This window comes from Osmia lignaria, chromosome 8 (genome assembly GCF_051020975.1).
Source record: "Osmia lignaria lignaria isolate PbOS001 chromosome 8, iyOsmLign1, whole genome shotgun sequence".
Classification (NCBI taxonomy): domain Eukaryota; kingdom Metazoa; phylum Arthropoda; class Insecta; order Hymenoptera; family Megachilidae; genus Osmia; species Osmia lignaria.
The window spans coordinates 15491546-15509986 of NC_135039.1; the positions used below are offsets into that span (position 1 = coordinate 15491546).

General features: G+C 29.6%; 4 protein-coding genes across 10 annotated transcripts; 3 read left to right on the forward strand and 1 right to left on the reverse strand.

Moving 5' to 3' along the window:
* Positions 1–357: 357 nt before the first annotated feature.
* Positions 358–3306, forward strand: eIF4A (eukaryotic translation initiation factor 4A). The gene is made up of 7 exons (XM_034329799.2): positions 358–515; positions 1465–1582; positions 1682–1829; positions 1905–2014; positions 2089–2364; positions 2485–2936; positions 3098–3306. Exons 1-7 carry the CDS (start codon positions 493–495, stop codon positions 3240–3242), a joined length of 1272 nt encoding a protein of 423 aa, XP_034185690.1. The 5' UTR covers positions 358–492; the 3' UTR covers positions 3243–3306.
* A 3142-nt stretch (positions 3307–6448) lies between these two features.
* Positions 6449–8676, forward strand: Thor (eukaryotic translation initiation factor 4E binding protein thor). Of its 5 annotated transcripts, none has more exons than XM_034329805.2 (4): positions 6449–6772; positions 7096–7254; positions 8068–8223; positions 8378–8676. In XM_034329805.2, the coding sequence occupies exons 2-4, from the start codon at positions 7113–7115 to the stop codon at positions 8425–8427; spliced, it is 348 nt and encodes a 115-aa protein (XP_034185696.1). In that variant the 5' UTR covers positions 6449–6772; positions 7096–7112; the 3' UTR covers positions 8428–8676. The 5 variants fall into 5 exon arrangements, with proteins under 5 accessions (XP_034185696.1, XP_034185695.1, XP_034185693.1 ...); XM_034329804.2 differs by having other exon boundaries at positions 6450–6871; XM_034329802.2 differs by having other exon boundaries at positions 6451–6966.
* A 67-nt stretch (positions 8677–8743) lies between these two features.
* Positions 8744–10395, reverse strand: Sting (transmembrane protein sting). Its single transcript, XM_034329800.2, has 2 exons — positions 10139–10395; positions 8744–10061 (listed from the first exon to the last, which is right to left on the reverse strand). The coding sequence occupies exon 2, from the start codon at positions 9916–9918 to the stop codon at positions 8866–8868; it is 1053 nt and encodes a 350-aa protein (XP_034185691.2). The 5' UTR covers positions 9919–10061; positions 10139–10395; the 3' UTR covers positions 8744–8865.
* Positions 10396–10449: 54 nt separating this feature from the next.
* On the forward strand, positions 10450–18161 carry LOC117606827 (macoilin-1). 3 transcript variants are annotated; one of them, XM_034329797.2, is made up of 12 exons: positions 10450–10671; positions 11382–11523; positions 11604–11730; positions 11812–11941; positions 12026–12092; positions 12181–12394; positions 12497–12755; positions 13068–13313; positions 13515–13673; positions 13765–14043; positions 14125–14318; positions 14490–18161. In XM_034329797.2, exons 1-12 carry the CDS (start codon positions 10592–10594, stop codon positions 14750–14752), a joined length of 2160 nt encoding a protein of 719 aa, XP_034185688.1. In that variant the 5' UTR covers positions 10450–10591; the 3' UTR covers positions 14753–18161. The 3 variants fall into 3 exon arrangements, with proteins under 3 accessions (XP_034185688.1, XP_034185685.1, XP_034185686.1); XM_034329794.2 differs by having other exon boundaries at positions 10452–10671; positions 13497–13673; XM_034329795.2 differs by having other exon boundaries at positions 10452–10671; positions 12181–12391; positions 13497–13673.
* The last annotated feature ends 280 nt before the right edge of the window (positions 18162–18441 follow it).

The following is an 18441-nucleotide window of genomic DNA, read 5'->3' on the forward strand; positions in this document are numbered from 1 at the left end:
GATTCAAAAAATAGTGTTTGATTAACAAATCATATGTGAAATATATTTTTACAGCGCATAAAAAAAATGTTGTATAATATAATAAAAATATAATCGGAATTATTGAAACAAATAAATTGGATATTTGTTTAGAGTAAAATTTAAAGAAAGAATAAGAGATATGTAATAGATTTGCATTTGCCTCACACACCCCACTAACCGATCATAAAGGATTATGGGTAATTGACGCACTTCCCTTATGCGCAATAGACATTTACAAAAGAAATATCGTGAAAAATAAGGAATTATTTAAAAACGATTACACGCGTTTAAAAAGCTTTCTCACGTTGACATTAAACAATTGCGAATAGATGTAGGAAAATTTGTATTTGATCGAAAAAGTTAAATGAAATTTTGAAGACCGTTCGCAGCGCCATTGTGCGGCATTCATAAGAATATTTCTTGTGACGCAATAGGAACTCGTCCTTTCCGTCGACCTACCGTGAGTGGAACATGTCGCATACGTCTGAACGAAGGTAAGTTCTGTTTTTCCTGCGTAATCGCAAAAGATACTTGCTTTTTTACATTTCCGAAATTCTTTGTTTATACATGCTTCTGTAAATGTTACGTTGTGCAAGCTTGGACGTGGACAGTTAACAGTATATTCTTTAAAAAATAGTACCGCAATCAGGGAATGCATGAGAACACGAGACTGACAACATGGCGTGCATTCGTTTTTGTCACATTGTTCACAAAATGAATAGTAATCTTTGATCACTGTCGATTCGTATAACCTTAATGTTATTATAATTTCATATTCCTATGATTTAATACATGTATCGAATATTAAAACTCTGCGGATATATTTTTAATTTTAATGAAAAAAACTTGCATGGTACTCCGTTGTGCAAACACACGTTTTACTTTGTATTTAAAATTACGTAATAAAAAATGAATATTTTCTTTAATCTCAAGGATAAATAAAGCGAAATGTTTGGTATTAAAGATATTGCGTAAAATTACGATCATTTGTACCTTTGCAAATTTTCGTTTGCCTTACATGCCTCTGACATGCTCTCGCGTGAGTCACTGTCAACGCATCTATCAAGTCATCGATAAATTCATTACTACATCTATTTAACGATCTATTCTAAATAATGTTTATAAAATTAAGTATTGTTTATTAAAAAATTATTACGTTGTTAAATTGCAGTGATTTGAATTTATTATACCAGCTTGAAGTTACTGTAAAGCTAAATTTTACTTTTCAAGGTCATTAGAATTGAAAATTACTTAATATCATTTTACTTGTATTATTTTATAATAAATATATCTAATACACAATTGATCATGTTTCACAATATAATTAATAAATAATTAATGCGATAACAGTCAGAAAAATCACTTTTTAGATTTGGTAATGCGAACTGTATATTGAGGTAATTACTGTTGTAATAAAAACACACTGTTCCATTTATATTTTAGAAACGATGATCAATGGGCAGGAGACTCCAAAAATGGTCCTAGTGAAAGTGAACAACAAACGTACAATGGCCCTCCTGGCATGGATCCCGATGGAATCATCGAGTCCAACTGGGATGTTGTAAGTTAATTATGTTAGACTTATAATTGAACATGAAATTTTGGTTTTATCAAAAAATTGTTTAAAACATTATATTATTACTGATCTTATGATACACAGGTCGTGGACAACTTTGATGAAATGAACTTAAAAGAAGAATTACTACGTGGTATTTATGCTTATGGCTTTGAGAAACCATCTGCAATCCAACAACGTGCCATTCTGCCATGTATAAAGGGACACGATGTCATCGCGCAGGCACAATCAGGTAAACGGGCAAACGAAACACTATTATGAAACGAGTAATAAACCTTGGTAGATTAACTTGAACGATATTTCGCAGGTACTGGCAAGACTGCTACATTTTCAATTTCTATTCTACAACAAATTGATACTAGTATTAAAGAATGTCAAGCCTTAATCTTAGCCCCAACTCGTGAGCTTGCTCAACAGGTAATTACTAATATTTTTTAAACTAACAGTAAGAACCGTAATTATAAATTTTTATTCAAACTTCCACATTTTAGATTCAAAAAGTTGTTATTGCTTTGGGAGATTTTATGCATGCAGAATGTCACGCATGCATTGGAGGTACCAATGTACGCGAAGATATGAGAAAATTGGATCAAGGTGTTCACATAGTAGTTGGTACACCTGGTAGAGTTTACGATATGATTAGTCGACGGGCATTACGAGCAAATAGCATCAAACTGTTCGTCCTAGACGAAGCTGATGAAATGCTTTCTCGTGGTTTCAAAGAACAGATTCATGATGTGTTCAAATTATTACCTCAAGAAGTACAGGTACGTAGAAATTAATAGAGAAAATGTAAAAAAAAAAAAAAAAAAAAATCTTATACTTTGTTTAATATTTTAATGTTGTTATTAGATTATAAGTTGGTAAAAATAAAATAAAATTTTCAGGTCATATTACTGTCTGCTACTATGCCATCAGATGTACTGGACGTGTCTAAATGTTTTATGCGAAATCCAATTCGCATTTTGGTTAAAAAGGAAGAACTTACATTGGAGGGTATTAAGCAGTTCTTTGTATTCGTGGAACGCGAAGAATGGAAGTTTGAAACCCTTTGTGACTTATACGATACATTGAGTATTACTCAAGCTGTAATCTTTTGTAATACGCGGCGTAAAGTAGATTGGTTAACAGATAATATGCGTAACCGTGACTTCACAGTCTCTGCTATGCATGGTGATATGGAACAGAAAGAACGAGACCTCATTATGAAGCAATTTAGAACTGGATCATCCCGTGTTCTCATAACTACCGATCTTTTAGCGCGTGGTATCGATGTTCAACAGGTTTCACTTGTCATCAATTATGATTTACCATCCAATCGTGAAAATTATATTCATAGGTAAGCGATGATGCACAATATATAACTGACTTGAATGTATATAGCATATTTTATTAAGCATCTTTCTAATTCCTGCTAATTATAATTGAAATGTTCTTCAAGTTTTTATAGGTATATATATATATAAGTATAAATATTTAATAAGTTAAATTATATTACAGAATCGGTCGAGGTGGTCGTTTCGGTCGTAAGGGAGTTGCTATTAACTTCGTAACAGAGGAGGATAAACGAACCTTGAAAGATATTGAACAATTCTACAACACTCATATTGACGAAATGCCAATGAACGTCGCAGATTTAATTTAAATCCGATTATTGGCTACAATTCATTATAATTAAAAAAAAAAAAAAATAATAAAAGTAAGTGAAATACGGAGCTCTCAGCTGATTTCTCATGGTGTGTGAGTATATGTAGAGTGAGTTGGTGAACTATAATCGCTTATGTAAACGCGATCTATCGAAATATTCCAACGTTCTCATCTCAATTTCATTTTATAATAGTAGATTACAAAAATAGTTATCCGTTACACTAGAGAGAAAGAACCTAGTACTATTATAATTATTACGATTAGCATTACGAATATTACTACACTACTATTCCTACTGCTATTGCTCTTATCACTATAACTGGTATATACTCTTACACTTTTCTCTTCTCGTTCAATATTTATTATTGCTGTTTCTCCTGCTACTGCTCCTCTCGTATAACTATAACTAATATTTCTTGTCACTAAAAAGTATCAAGAATCAGTAGTGTGTTTAATATTGCATCGATAATACAATCATTGTGACTGCTACCAGGATAAAGCGATCAAGGAAAAGAAAAAGGAAATAGTTAAGAAGTGAGGCATTCAAACAAATCGGTTCTTTTTTATCTCTTTGTTGGCCCCCCTCCCCCCTCCCTCAGAGGAGATTTGATATATTGCCTAGATGCAACCACAGTTTTATCCGAGTCGATATTTGATTATGAGCTTCAAACCTTTTATCTTGAATCATCTTGTTTCATCGTCTTTTCTACACGACTTTTCCAATTGGATTCATTCCATGTTCCGTGGCCCCTGTTCGATGCTTCTACCACCGCGATTACAGCGTGTTTGTCTAGGCAGAGGTTTAGTTGGGTATTGGAAGGGATATTTTAATCATAAGCGTTGCCGAAGGAGATGTACATTCAGGCTTAGATGATACGAATTTTTGTATGTCCCAAATCCCAAGTACATACCTTCATTAAGAAATAAAGTGTTTGACCTTTTAATTGTGGTTTTTGTTATTACATACATATTATTATGCCGAAATATTAGAAACAATTTAATATCCAAAACGAAAACCTTCAAGGAATCAATGATAAAAGTGTGTAAACTAATAATAACCATAAATTATCATCCACCAGATCATGTCGGGAACTAGTTTTATCAACTCTGTACATTATTGAAAAAGTTCTCACAGTTTTTTATTTGTATTTGCAGGCAATTTTGAGCGGTCCAGAAATGAGGGAGATATTTTTGGAAATAAAGACCAAATTTCGTGATTGAATATATATAGAAGTTTTGTAAATCGATTACCTCTCTAATTTCCTGCCCTTTGCAGGCTATTAAAACAATAATACATAAATATCGACTTATTTATACGCTTGCATTATTTATTTTTAACGATTATAGGAATCAAACTTTTACACGATCATTTTATATCTTATCAATTAAAACAAAACAAAAAAAAAAGAAAAGGAAACTGAAAGTACTTTTTTCATTGCATTAGCCGTGTATTTATGTGCTACGTTGAGAATAAAATTTCAGTGTTTGGTGTATATACATATATATTGTGAGAACTTTTATATGTTAATGAAAAATGTATTAAAAATAATAATCGATTATTTCAGCTTAGTCGCGTGTCCTTTATAGTAGCGTCAGTAATAGTTTTCGAAAGTTGGAGCAATTTCTTGGAATAATTTTATTTTCTTTTATGGTCAACACGCTTAGTAATATTGCTGAAACATTTTAGAATAATTTAGAAACTTCTCGAATTTCCGAAAACTGTTCATTATTGAACTCTGTAAATAATGCAAATGATTTTTAAATTGATGAACCATTTTTTGTGAGTTTGATTGTATTTAGACGTTATATATATATACATATATAACATGAATAATCTTTACAGTCAATATGAATAAATGTAAATGTCGTTTGCATTTAGTCATTGCATCACTAGTTTACTTGTTTATATTTATTTTAAATACTCATTTATTTTACTTTAAGTATTGCGAATTGAATCTGTTGTTAACGCTATGACGGCTTCCCGATGGTCCTAGTTTTGTATCATTCACAAAATATTGTTTAAGTTTCCTTAAACAATCTAGAAATCATGAAAACTATGAATTCTGACATATTTATTAAAAAAGCAAACAATGTATATCTAACATATAATAGTAAGTGATATAAGTGTGTAATACAGTGGCGTAATGAATATTAAAGTGATGGAGGGTTAATCAGATATTAAGAAACTTAAACCGCTAGGTGGAAATAATAATTGCTTCTGACTTTGAATGATCTTTGTTGATTATGTTGAGGGGTAGCTAATTAAATGAGTATCGACTCCATAAGGCATTGCGTTCTTTTTCTCATTACATTCATTGTTATTGCGCTTTTTCCGAAGGAGGAGGAGGAGGTGTAATAGTAATTGTACTGTGTCTATTAGTAGACTGAACTTCGACAATAATGTGAAGTTCCTTCATCCGACATATCCGTTTCCAAAATCTATATGAAATTACTTATATCTTCTTTCAACTGAGTTTATACCGTGGCTGCTTACTATTAAAGTCATGAGAGAACTTTAAATTTTTCATAGATTAAATTAGTATGGCATGAATCCCTGCCATTAAGGGAGCGCTAATGCAAGAATTTCTTGTTTATAGCTTTGAAATGTGGAATTTCTAGATGCCAGAAGCATTGGATAGTATTCCAAATGTTTAAAATAAAATATGGACACTTCAATAGAATATTACACTATGTATAGTTTTGTGTCATTTTTCTTTTACATTAGCGATAAATTATAAGTTACTTAAATTTTTGTATCCTTTGAGTATTCTTAAACATTTAAATTTGCATAGTATCTTTTAATTTATCTTTTGAAAAAATCTTGAAACTAATAGACGGGTTTTCTGTCAATTTATTTTTATACTCAAACATTTTGAAGCTTCTTTAAATCTAGTTTTCACATTTGTAGAATTTTATATTAATATAAATTTATAAATCTTATATAAATAATATGCATAACAATATAACGATATAAATAAAAATTTGCAAAAATTAATAATCTAGTTTAAAATTCAAGGTATTTTAAATCTTAAAAAACAATTTTTTTAAATAATTGTAAAATGTAAAAGTACGTAATATACAAGATAAGTACATATGTATGTATAAAAGTATTTTATACTTTGTTAGTAAAGAATGTACATATTACGAATATAAATAATATTTAAGTTGTATATTTATAAATATCTTGATTGTTGAAAAAATACTGAATATACACGTATTAATAGCAGTACTAAATAAAAAAAAAATATAAGAAATACTGAATTATAAACTACATGCTTGATAATAACAACAGTGATCGCTATTACATTTTTAAAATGTATCATCTGTTTATCATAAAAGTATGTGAATATTGCTTTAAAGTACATTCAATTGAAATTACATTTGAATTAATAAGTAACTGAACATTTCGCGCCAATGACTGGTAACGCTTTGAAAAGCATTTCTGTAGTATTTTGAAAGTGGGGGGGAAACTTGGAACTTATATAAAACAATTACTTATTAGATGGTGCGACTTTGTGAATCGCTGTGGTTGGTTGTGGTTTGATTTTTTAGGTTACACGTATGTTATATATGCTGTTTACATTTAATTAAGATCGTGAACGTGTATCGTTTTAATTAAATAAAATTGTGAGCATAATATTCATGTGAAAGTATACAAAAAAAACGAAACCAGTTTGTATTTATTTTTGGTTCAACAGCTGTACCTAATTATATTTAAATTTGTAAGCGTTTAACGTACACTCGCAGTAAAATTTCTTGTCAACAATATAACGAAAGATCATGCATAAATCTTATCTTTATCTTTCATATAAACTAATTACGTTGAATGGAAATTCTTTTTATTTTTGAAGAAATCGATAGATCAAGTATGTCTGCATCACCGATTGCAAAGCAAGCTACCCAGAGCCAAAATATCCCTTCAAAACGGATCGTGATCAATGATTCTAGTCAATTGCCTGCTGATTATTCATCGACTCCTGGCGGAACGCTTTTTTCAACTACACCTGGAGGTCAGTACCTACTTTGAATTTTTCAATACAAAGGTATATTTGAAACATTATTGATATACTACACATACATGTAAACTATATTAAAATGTAATATATAAATTAGTAAATTGTTAGCTGAATGATTTAAATTTATTGATCATTGTAATTGATATGTACATTTTTAAGTCAAAGTATGATTAGATAATCTGTTTTCTATCTTCTGATATGGTAAATACATGCCACTTGTGCATATTATTAAACCTTGTTGCCTAGGGTTTGTAAACATCATTGATTTCAAAATTTATTTACCATCAAGTAATTTCAATATAAAAGCACACTTTTCATTGTATACATATCTTTTTATCTAACCAAGTGATGATGGAATATATAAGAAATATGAAGTACAGTGTAAATGAAAAGGTTTTGTTTAAACAATTCATTACATATACCTCTATTATGTTAGAATATTTTTACACTTATGTGTGTTTATAGTTTTAAGATTTATAAATATTGCGTTATGATGTATATAATAAGTTTCTATCATTATTAATATTATTCTGAATTATTAAACAATTTAACCAAAAGAGAGATGTTAAGTAAATCACATTTATATACTTGATGTCACGAGAGTCCGTAACTGCGAAAAGACCAGTTTTCGTTCTTTTCTGCGCATTGTCGCTCTGATTGGCGATACTTCCAGCGGAAGTGGAAAGCGATTGGCGGATCGCTTTCCCCCACCATCTTTCAACCTACGCGCTTAGTTATGGACTCTCGTGACATCAAGTATAAGTATTTGGATTAGTTATCAACATAATCTATGCAAATTATACGTAGGTACCCGTATAGTTTATGAACGTGAGTTTTTGATGAATTTACGAAATTCACCTATATCACGAACACCGCCGCGAAATATGCCATCTTTTGCAACGGAATTATTAAAGAATGCTTCAACAAATGTTGTAACATCTGCAAAACCTCAAATTAACAAAGGTGAATATATGTTTTATTGATTTTAGTAGATCTTTTCATTTTTTTTTTTTTCATGTTTTTGGTAAAATTTTGTTGTTTTAGTTTTATGTATAAAAACATTATCAAAAAAAATAATGTATTATTTTTGATACCACTTTTATCATTAATGTTACAGATACTCCAATAATTGAGGAATCTGCAGAACAGTTTGAAATGGACATGTAAAGAAATTGTGATTATTGTGTTCATATTGTGCCAGCCTTTATACAAATATTAATAATTGATTTAACTAACTAAACTTATCAAAAACGTATCTTCTTAAATAAGTATACGATCAGGGGCCTTGTATAATAAGTCTTTGTATTTTGTTCAAAAATATTGAATGTAATTAATATACTTGATTCATTACATTCTTACCTTATTTTTTAGCAATGACCAACAGAAATTTGACAATAAATTGAAATCAAAACTTGATCCATTATTTTATAACTTTATACAAATTTATACTACTACAATAAATAAACAATGTTTTTGAAGAAATAAACTTCAAAAGTTCCTTTTCTTTTATTTTGAAAAAAATACTATTTCTCATTTTATAATATAAATATATTACAGTAAATCTCTTACAAAAGCATAATTATAATTTATAAATTTGTATTGGTATCATGTATATGTTTCTGATCTCTGTAATCTGTCAAGTATAACTTTAGCAACATTGACTTTCATTCCATTCTCATCATAGTCATTGTAATAAATCAATTCGCATTTATCCGCACATTCGGGGTCGCTACTTATTAACTCTTTTAACTTCTCATGAAATCTTTTTATAACATCCTTCCGATATTTTGAATAAACTTTTGTTTCAGGATGTGCATGTTTTTGAACTTCACCAAATGTTACTAAAGGAGTTGCACCTTCAACAGGAACATATACGGGTGTAGAGTTTCTATCACCATCCGGAAAAATTTTATATAAACTATTACGATAGATCCGATTTTTAACTCCTGCTCGATCACGTATTTCTTCCTCCAGTGTCCTTGCACTTTCCATCCATTTATACGACGCTTCTTTAAGATCCGGTGGTACGTATGACGACTCAGGAATTAAGATTAATAATTTATGTACAGCTACGCGTATATTATTCTCGTCCTCTATATTTTCTAATTTTTCAATTAGTCCCTTGTTAAGGGAACCAGTCGTAGGAAGTACAAGTCTCAAATATCCATAATAATAACTATAAGCCATACCAGTTCCATAATCTAAACCTTGCATCGAATTAATATCAAAAGGGCTCTCTTTATCTTGGTCAATTATATCAATAATTTGCACTAATGCTGATAAAATCAACATGCAACTTATTAATACTTCAAACTTTTGTATGTAATTATACAAATTTTCATAATTAATAACAGTTAATATTACATAGATCATTAGCTGAATGCTAAAAATTGATGTAGATATATAATTTTTTAAATTATTATTCATTAAATTTGTAAAATCTGTATTATAAGTATTTGAATGTGCATTTTTTATGCGTGGATAAGATCTTAGTAAAATATTCATGCTCACAACAATTGCATTGATACAAAGTATAATATAAAATAATTTTTTTGAAGAAGTTAAATTGCTGTTATCATTTGTTGCTTGAAAATACATTTTTATTAATATACCTGAAATAGTGCAGCTTATCAAGGATAATTTTATTTTGTTATCCATACGCTAGGTTTATATAGAAAATATTCGAAAAACTTATTTCATTGTTGAAATGTCAAATACTTGCTATATTGATACGTATTGTATTATACGTGATCACCTAATATGAAACCTTTTTTAGTGGTTTCTCCTAATTTTAAGTATACCTATAACACACCAAAATTGAAATATTAAAGAATGTTATTTATGGGTAAAAAATGGAATGAAAAAAGAATTTACGTACTGTTAGCTCCGAGCGCTGTTAACGTTAACGTAAACGAACAAGTCGATTGACCTACGGGTACGTACGTATAATAGAAAGCATATACGATCGATAAAGCCTACATGGACATTTCGTCGAAAAATTCTCGCATAGTTTGTAACGAATGATTTATGTACTGAAAACTACAAATGATCGTGTCCGTTAAATCTGAAGGAATATCAAGGTATAAAGATTCCAGCAGGTGATTTTTCTTACTGATTAGCGCCATGTCTCACAATGGACCAATCAGCTGCTTGGTAAACCGCTGTAAAACCTCGAATCTGTCCACAGACGAATGACAACAAAAGAGACTGATAGAAGTCGCGCGCGAGACAGTGGATTTTTTCACGACTTCACTGAAGAATTGCAGTTTTTTCGGTTCTGTTGCTTGCCGCGAATAACGTTTACTTGGTCGTGGTGAAAGTGTCAAGGAATATGAAGAGAAGAAATGTCGAGTGCGGTAAGCTTCGGAGGCCCTTGAAACGCAACAAGCTCACCGAGGGAATCTACGGAAGGTAAATTTTGGCCGCCATATGTCTTCTCATTTGGAATGATTAATTTTAAAAATAACCAAAAATCTAACAGATCTCTCTTTCATGTATTTTCAATCGATCAATTGAACATCTGTACGTTTTCTAATTTAAGATATTCATAAAGCCTTCACGGTGCAATGTATCAATACACGATTGACCGCTTTCCAGAAGCTGTGTGATATAACTTGACATTTGCCAAAACCTTGACCATGTGTGTCTGTTTTCTTACAAAATACGTTTATTGAATTAACTCTTACCTTAGATGTTTTACAACTTACGTTACGTCTTATTACTTGTTACACAATGTTATCATTATATACTCTTCACATGTAACCGTTACAAAAATTTTTTATAAATTCATATTTATTTACTACTTTTAGTTGCTATCACTTTACACAATATAATTGTACACTTAAGATGTAATTAATATATAGATTATAATTATAATTTTTACTTTATTTCAAGTACTATGTTTTTTAAAACATTTCAGTATGTTGTTTAGAATTTAAAAGTAGATACGTATTATGATGAAACAGGTGTGAAATAATCTAATATGCTCTGTAGCTAAAATTTTATATAAAAGATTAACTTTGTTGCAGTTATCATTGATTTATAGCATTTCTTAAGATATAACGATACACGTGTTCCTACTATTGATATAGAATAATAACAGAATAAATGTTTTATTTCAGTACTTTGCTTTATCTAAAATTTCTTCTACTATGGGCCATGGTAATTTTGGCAGACTTCATTTTAGAATTCCGTTTTGAATTTTTGTGGCCATTTTGGCTACTTCTAAGAAGCGTTTACGATTCTTTTAAATATCAAGGCTTGGTAAGTATTGTATAAATTACTTTTTGAAGTAGAATAGAACAGAATAACCATTGTACTAAAACAACTTAATGTATTTTCAGGCCTTCTCTGTGTTTTTTATTTGTATCGCACTTACATCAGATATGATTTGCTTCTTTTTCATACCAGTACATTGGTTGTTTTTTGCTGCCAGCACTTATGTTTGGGTACAATATGTTTGGCACACAGGTAAATACAAATCATTTATTTGAAATATTTTTATAAATTATAATTATAAATAATATAAATTATTGATGTATACCTTAACAGATAAAGGTGTGTGCCTACCAACTGTGATGCTATGGTTACTATTTCTATATATAGAAGCAGCAGTTCGATTAAGAGATTTACGACATATGCCTTTTCATTTGGATCTCTGTCGGCCGTTTGCAGCGCATTGGTATATATTTTTTATTGATATAAAGAACGATAGAAAATATTTAGAAGAGCTAAATTACACCAAGTGAAAATTCGTTTCTTTCAGCATCGGTTATCCTGTAGTTACATTAGGTTTTGGTTTTAAAAGCTACATTGGCTACAGAATGAGACAGGTAAATTTGTGGTAGATACATAATATGTACATTTAAAAAAGTATTCTACAGTTTCTGTACATGGAAATGTTTGTTTTTCTTTTGCCAGAGAAAACAGAAAGATGTAGCAAAAGAAAACGAATTCTATCTACAATTGTTGCAGCAAGCACTGCCTTTAGAGCAACAAACCTCTACTACGATGCAACCGATTCAGCAAGTTCAATCGCAAACACATATTACTACATCGTTAGAACAACATGTTAAAACACAGTCTAATAAATTAAATTCGCAGTGCAATCCAAGCCCTGAAAAAAGTAGAGGTAGTTTGTATTTATTTTCAAATTTTACTATTATTCATTTATCTAGATGCAGTAATGCAAAAAAAAAAAAGATATCTGATAATTTAACACGTGAATATATTGTAGGAAACAACAATAATTCTGTGGAAACAGGTGTACAAAATGGTAATTTACATATAGGTTCACAAATTACACCGCAGAACCAAAATGTTACGACAAAAAATAATCACAGAAAGTCGTTAGATAAAGGTGAAAAACAAGAGGAACAACATAATAAGCATAATGTAACAAATGTGTCTCAATCAGAGAAAAACGATAGAAGGTTTATACATACAAATGGAAATACAATTGCTCAGAGTGATATACAGTTCATTGAAAGAATCGGGTAGGTTATATATGGTGATTTCAGATTATCACTTTAATTTCTTATTGTAGATATTATTTGAGATACAAAGAAACAACAGAAATAGTTCAAAACAATAATATTATTTATCTCGTGTTTTTTTTTTTTTTTCCTATTATTTTTACTAATTTTATGTTAACGTTACATTATTACTTGCTGCTTATAGTTATAATTTTCGAATAAAGTAATATTTGAAAAAACACTGTTTTGGAACTGAACGGATCTATGTACGGATATATCATCTTTATATTGATACCTTAAGATATTAACTAATATTCCAACTGTAAAATGCAGATCAGTAAATGATTTTGATGCGAACGAAGTAGAAAAAGACAAATTCATTAAGAGTGGAAGTTGCGGACACGCTACAATGAAATCACAGACCAATGGTTCGGTAGCTGGAAAGTGGAACAATATAAAGGAGAATCGGGAACCGTCGTCCACTGTTAATACGCAACGAGAACGTAAAACTCGACAGATGAAATCTACGGTCGATAACATAACTGAACAACAAAAACAGCAAGATGATTATTGTCAAAGGTACATTACTTATATTTATTTCCAATATATTAAATTTACCTGAAATTAAACATCAATTATGTATTATGTGTATGTTATGTAATTTATTTTTATTATAACTTTGATCCCAAATGAAAGAAAATTTACAGTTAGTAACTATATAATTAAATTTTTCTTTGGTGTAATGTAATATCGTTTAAATAGGTTACTGATGTGTCGCAGGCTCGAGGCAGACATAAAACGTTTGAAATCGGATCTACAATCCAGTCGACAATTAGAACAGGAACTTCGTTCTCAGATAAATACTTTACAAAATGGGGAACGTCAAGCTAAGGGTGATATACAGCAGCTTCAACATGATAACGATCAGTTACAAAGCAAGTATGTGTGTACTTAATATCATTTTAATGTAATTATAGCTGGATAAATTGGTATTGGAAAAATATATAGTTTCTCATTTATTGAAAAATAGGTTACACGGATTGGTAACAGCTCGTCAATTAGATAAACAAACAATGTCCTCGTTGGAGAAACGTATCGCAGAAGAACGGAAACAACGTACCGCTTGCGAAGCGTCTTTAGTTTCCGAAAGACGGGCGCGAAGGGCAGCGGAAGAAGCACGTTCTGCGATTCCACCACCTCCACCGCCACTAATTAGACAAGAATGTACAGATACGTGTAAAACTCGGAGATCACAAATGGAACAAGATCTCAAGAATCTGCGACGAGAGCTTAAAACGAAAGATGAAAGGTAAGAATTTTATACGTCTATCAATATTTTCAGGATACATGTATATATGATTTTTTATGCTATGAATTTCATGAAAACTAGGTGTATCGTGCTAGAAAAAGATGTAACTCGTTGTAAAGAAAATCATAAAGAATCGGAAATTTTACTTGGCGCACTTAACGTGCTACAAGATAAAACTGCTCATTTAGAAGACAGTTTAAGTGCAGAAACGCGAATAAAACTCGATTTATTCTCTGCACTTGGCGAAGCTAAGCGACAATTAGAAATAAGAGAAAGTAAGTACAATTGTTTGCAGTCGTTAATATTTCATTGTGTATTGGTAATTGATTACGTTTGTTATGATAAATATGTTAATATACGAGATACGAAGGATTGTGTTGTATTTACAGTCTGAAATTTTATAACATATATATAAGACATAATTGATACATTTTGTATTGAATCAGGTTTAATTAGATCTCAAGAGAAGGAAATTGAAATGCTAAAAACAAAAATAGCCCAAGATTTAGCTGTGATGCCACAAGATACATTTGGACCTGCGCCAACCTGTGCGACATCTAAACTTCGGTTAAGTAACGAAGTACGAGTTACAGGTACAAAAATACGTTCAAACGAAAGTCCCTGTCCAGGGTGTACAGTGTCGAACTTGGATCCAAATGCGACAGCATATACACCTAAGAATTCTTTAATAGCATCTACCGAAGCTTGAACAACTACAATTGTGGCCACATTAAGGCTTTACAAAAATTCGGTATATATTACATGAACATGTTTCAGTCTGTTTCTCAATGGAAGTTGAAATACCACTTTTAATATTACATATTACTTTGTTACAACACAAATTTTGCGATTATAAAATGCTTAGAACTTATAATTTGGTTCTCTCAAAATTTAATTTTAATACTTGTGTATATTTCTGTTTTCTTTTGCTGCAAAAATAAGTTTAACAAGAAAGATCCTTTGTAAGGTCTTCCATGAGAGGCTTCTAGAAACATGTTTTACATTGTACTTGTCACGTGAAGTAATACAACGTTATTAACTACGTATAACCCTGGGACGTGATTAACATTGAGTTTAAGAGTATTTCATAGTTAGTTACGTTCCATTAAACATGCTGTAGGTTGATCTAACAGATATCTTCTTTAACGTGTTGGCGTTTTTTGTTAAAAAATATTAGGACAACAAACTGAAGTGAACAATGACGTGCATAATATACTTGTTATCAATAATTAAGTTTTAAATTAAATTTAATACTTCTATATAGATTGTAATGTGATAAATAACATTCGGTATCACTAAATGTGATTTATAAAGAAAAAAAGAAATGTGTAATTAACTGAAACTATACATATATTTTACTAATTTTTTATAATGTTCGATGTACATGAATTTTCACAACACAATCTTTACACATACAACAAGTGAAATAATGTACATTGGAACAATAAGTGAGTAGCAGCATATCTATTATTAATTAGAAAGGTTAAAAATCAAAGATTTTAATCTGTACGCGATCCTCCTACAGCATACGCCTAAATCTATTGACGACTTGCTATGGAGAAAAAGAAATCTTATTCAAGTCGTAATCCGAAGCTAGTCCAGCATACAAACTGTATTTAATGTCTTTGGCAAATGAAGCCAATTTAAGTCATGTGATCATCCAAAACCAGCCATTAATATACATTGAAAAACCTGCCGTTCATCATTCGAAATGATTGATGTGAATGTCAAGACGCCAAATTCATTTTAAATGTTCATTATTGCATCAATACTCTCTCTTTCTCTCTCTCACACACGTACACACACACACACACACACTCTCTCTCTCTTTCATTTCTCTACGTTTTTTATATTTTTAAATGTCTTTAATGTTTTTTAGTTTCGTAATTCAATTGTGTATTGGCTTTCGAACGGTATGAAATAAGTGTTAATATTTCGTAATAGTTTTTCAAACATGTACAGTGTTTAATATGATGATAGATAGAAAATTGTAGAAATTTTAAGTTAGATGTATTAATTGGTAAAAAAAGAAAAAGGATGTATCTATTTTACACTCAAGATTTTGACTCGTGAAATGGATATCAAGACGTGAAATAACTTAATGTTAATTTTATGCAGCTCGGTAATTTTTTTCTTTTAAATTACAAAAAAGTTAAAATTGAAAAGTTTGATTAATTGTTAATGGTGTTATTAGTAATCGAATTGCATAATATTTTGTTAAACATCCTAGTTATATCTTTCTAAAATTTTGCCTAAAAACGTCTTCCTTTTACACATTTAATGAACATCTTGAATTTAATACATGTTCCTTTTATAAAATATGAATACTTTTCATTGTATCGATCAGTGATGATATAATTTACTAAAACTATTATCAGAAGTACATAGTATATAGTTTCTAATATTACTTTTATACTATTTTTTGTATACTATACTTTTTTTTCAATTTCTAGCTTTGAATTGATTTTCTTTTTTTTATATATATATATAAATTTTAAGATATATTTAATAATTAAATATGTACATATAGTAAGAATGAATTTTCAAGCGAGATTTAATTGATTCTTATTTGAGTTTAGTATTGGAATATTTGCTTGAAAAGTATCAGAATTCATTTTTCAATTAGTTTTGCAATAAACTTGCAAAAAGTTAAATATTAATTCTGTATAACTATATATTATTATGTTGTTCCTTTATAAAATTCCTAGTAAATTAATTTTATGCAGGAAATAATTGAAAAAAGGAAGAGAAAGAAAATGGCATTACACATAAAAGATCTCTAATATAAAATCATTTTTACATATGCTTTTGATCCGCAAGAAAGCCAGTACCTGCTTGCTTCAATGAACAATTAACGACTGGTTGATATCGTAAGAATCATTCTTCCATGATTGTATATATAAGGCACTGTCATGACAATTTATTCATAGCATAGTGGATCATGACCAACTAGTCAAATGAATTTCTATAAGCACAAATATTTATTAGATATCTAATATTCATTTGATATTTTTACCCTTATATAAAAAAGCAATAACAACTATTTACTTGCGTTCATTTATTAATATCTTTATTTTTCAAAAGTCGTTTGATATTCATTACATTGTTAATTTACTAATTGATTTCATGTTTCTTGGATGATCCACGTATTAACTGTAATTGCAAAATATTGATGCACAATAAATATTTTAAGAATATTTTTCAATTTACACGATAATTGTATTTGAAATAGTTATTTTATTTAAATATCTAGTTAATTGCCGTTAAGAGCTACAAATTGACTGAATTAACATTTGTATAAAAAGTTGCTTTTTTCTTTTTTATTTTAAATAATAGGCAATTATAATTAAAAGATAGTAATTTTTGCTTAAAAAGTGAAAAGCATATCGATACAAAAGTCGTGTAATTTTGAGAAAATCTATACTTCATTTTCTGTTCTATGATATAAACAGTACTGATATTTTTTTTATTATTATTATTTAATAATTCACTGATGTTAGCAATTAAACTATTGAAGAATAATGTGCTTACTTCGATATGTTATTGTATCTTGACATCACTTTTACAAAAGAAACAAAATAGTTTATCTCATCTATACGCTATTTACTGTTCCCTTGTTGATTATTTTTCAACCAGTGTGACAATTAGTTTCATCTTTAAGATTAATTTTCTTTTAGTTAAGATTCATTGAATTTTCGTCTATATCAACTTGAATCATTATGTGCATAAACCCTTTTAATGTAACAAAACAGTGTAAATAATAATTACTTAAAATAGATCAAATGCAAATAATTACTTGTACTAAAATTGTTTGGACACTTGCGTAGCATAGTCAAAGCATTGTACACGTATTGTTAATCTAATTTATTTAAAGAAAACTTGTTTTCTTTAACTCATTTATGATTGTGGTGCTCTAAAATGTCTTGCAAATTTCTGTCTATTAAAATTTTCAAGAAGTGATAGACTGGATAGACTATTTAAGCAAACAAAATTTCACCCATTATTTAGTATTTGAAATGCAAAACATAAATGAGTTAATTTAAATAGGAAAATACCGAAAGATTATCCAAGGTGGAATCGTTTTAGAATACATACATATATATATTTTTTTTTTTCAATGCATCACATTAACATATGCACGTTAAGTACCTGATCAGAGAATGCTATAGTATTCGCGGCTAATATACTTATCATGGATTTGATTCCACTATAAGGCTGGTTTCATGAACAAACAAACTCTTGCTATTTAATTAATTAATATCGTTTACATTGAGTTAATGTGATATATTGTAGGCATACACAAACACTTGCGCATATATGTTCACTTAACTGTTCTAGCATGTACACGTGTATTTAATTGCTCATAAGAACATCATTTATGTTTCACAATAGAATTAT

What these genes read in the sequence shown, in the direction of transcription:
- eIF4A (XM_034329799.2), top strand. Translation starts at nt 493, where the DNA reads ATGTCGCATACGTCTGAACGAAG. An exon ending in CATCGCGCAGGCACAATCAG is followed by an intron (nt 1,830 to 1,904) that starts GTAAACGGGCAA and finishes GATATTTCGCAG; the next exon opens with GTACTGGCAAGACTGCTACA. An exon ending in CGTGAAAATTATATTCATAG is followed by an intron (nt 2,937 to 3,097) that starts GTAAGCGATGAT and finishes ATTATATTACAG; the next exon opens with AATCGGTCGAGGTGGTCGTT.
- Sting (XM_034329800.2), bottom strand. Translation starts at nt 9,918, where the DNA reads ATGGATAACAAAATAAAATTATCCTTGATAAGCTGCACTATTTCAGGT.
- LOC117606827 (XM_034329794.2), top strand. Translation starts at nt 10,592, where the DNA reads ATGAAGAGAAGAAATGTCGAGTGCGGTAAGCTTCGGAGGCCCTTGAAA. An exon ending in CGGCCGTTTGCAGCGCATTG is followed by an intron (nt 11,942 to 12,025) that starts GTATATATTTTT and finishes CGTTTCTTTCAG; the next exon opens with CATCGGTTATCCTGTAGTTA. An exon ending in AACGATCAGTTACAAAGCAA is followed by an intron (nt 13,674 to 13,764) that starts GTATGTGTGTAC and finishes ATTGAAAAATAG; the next exon opens with GTTACACGGATTGGTAACAG.
- Thor (XM_034329805.2), top strand. Translation starts at nt 7,113, where the DNA reads ATGTCTGCATCACCGATTGCAAAGCAAGCTACCCAGAGCCAAAATATC. An exon ending in TTTTTCAACTACACCTGGAG is followed by an intron (nt 7,255 to 8,067) that starts GTCAGTACCTAC and finishes AATTATACGTAG; the next exon opens with GTACCCGTATAGTTTATGAA. An exon ending in AAAACCTCAAATTAACAAAG is followed by an intron (nt 8,224 to 8,377) that starts GTGAATATATGT and finishes TTAATGTTACAG; the next exon opens with ATACTCCAATAATTGAGGAA.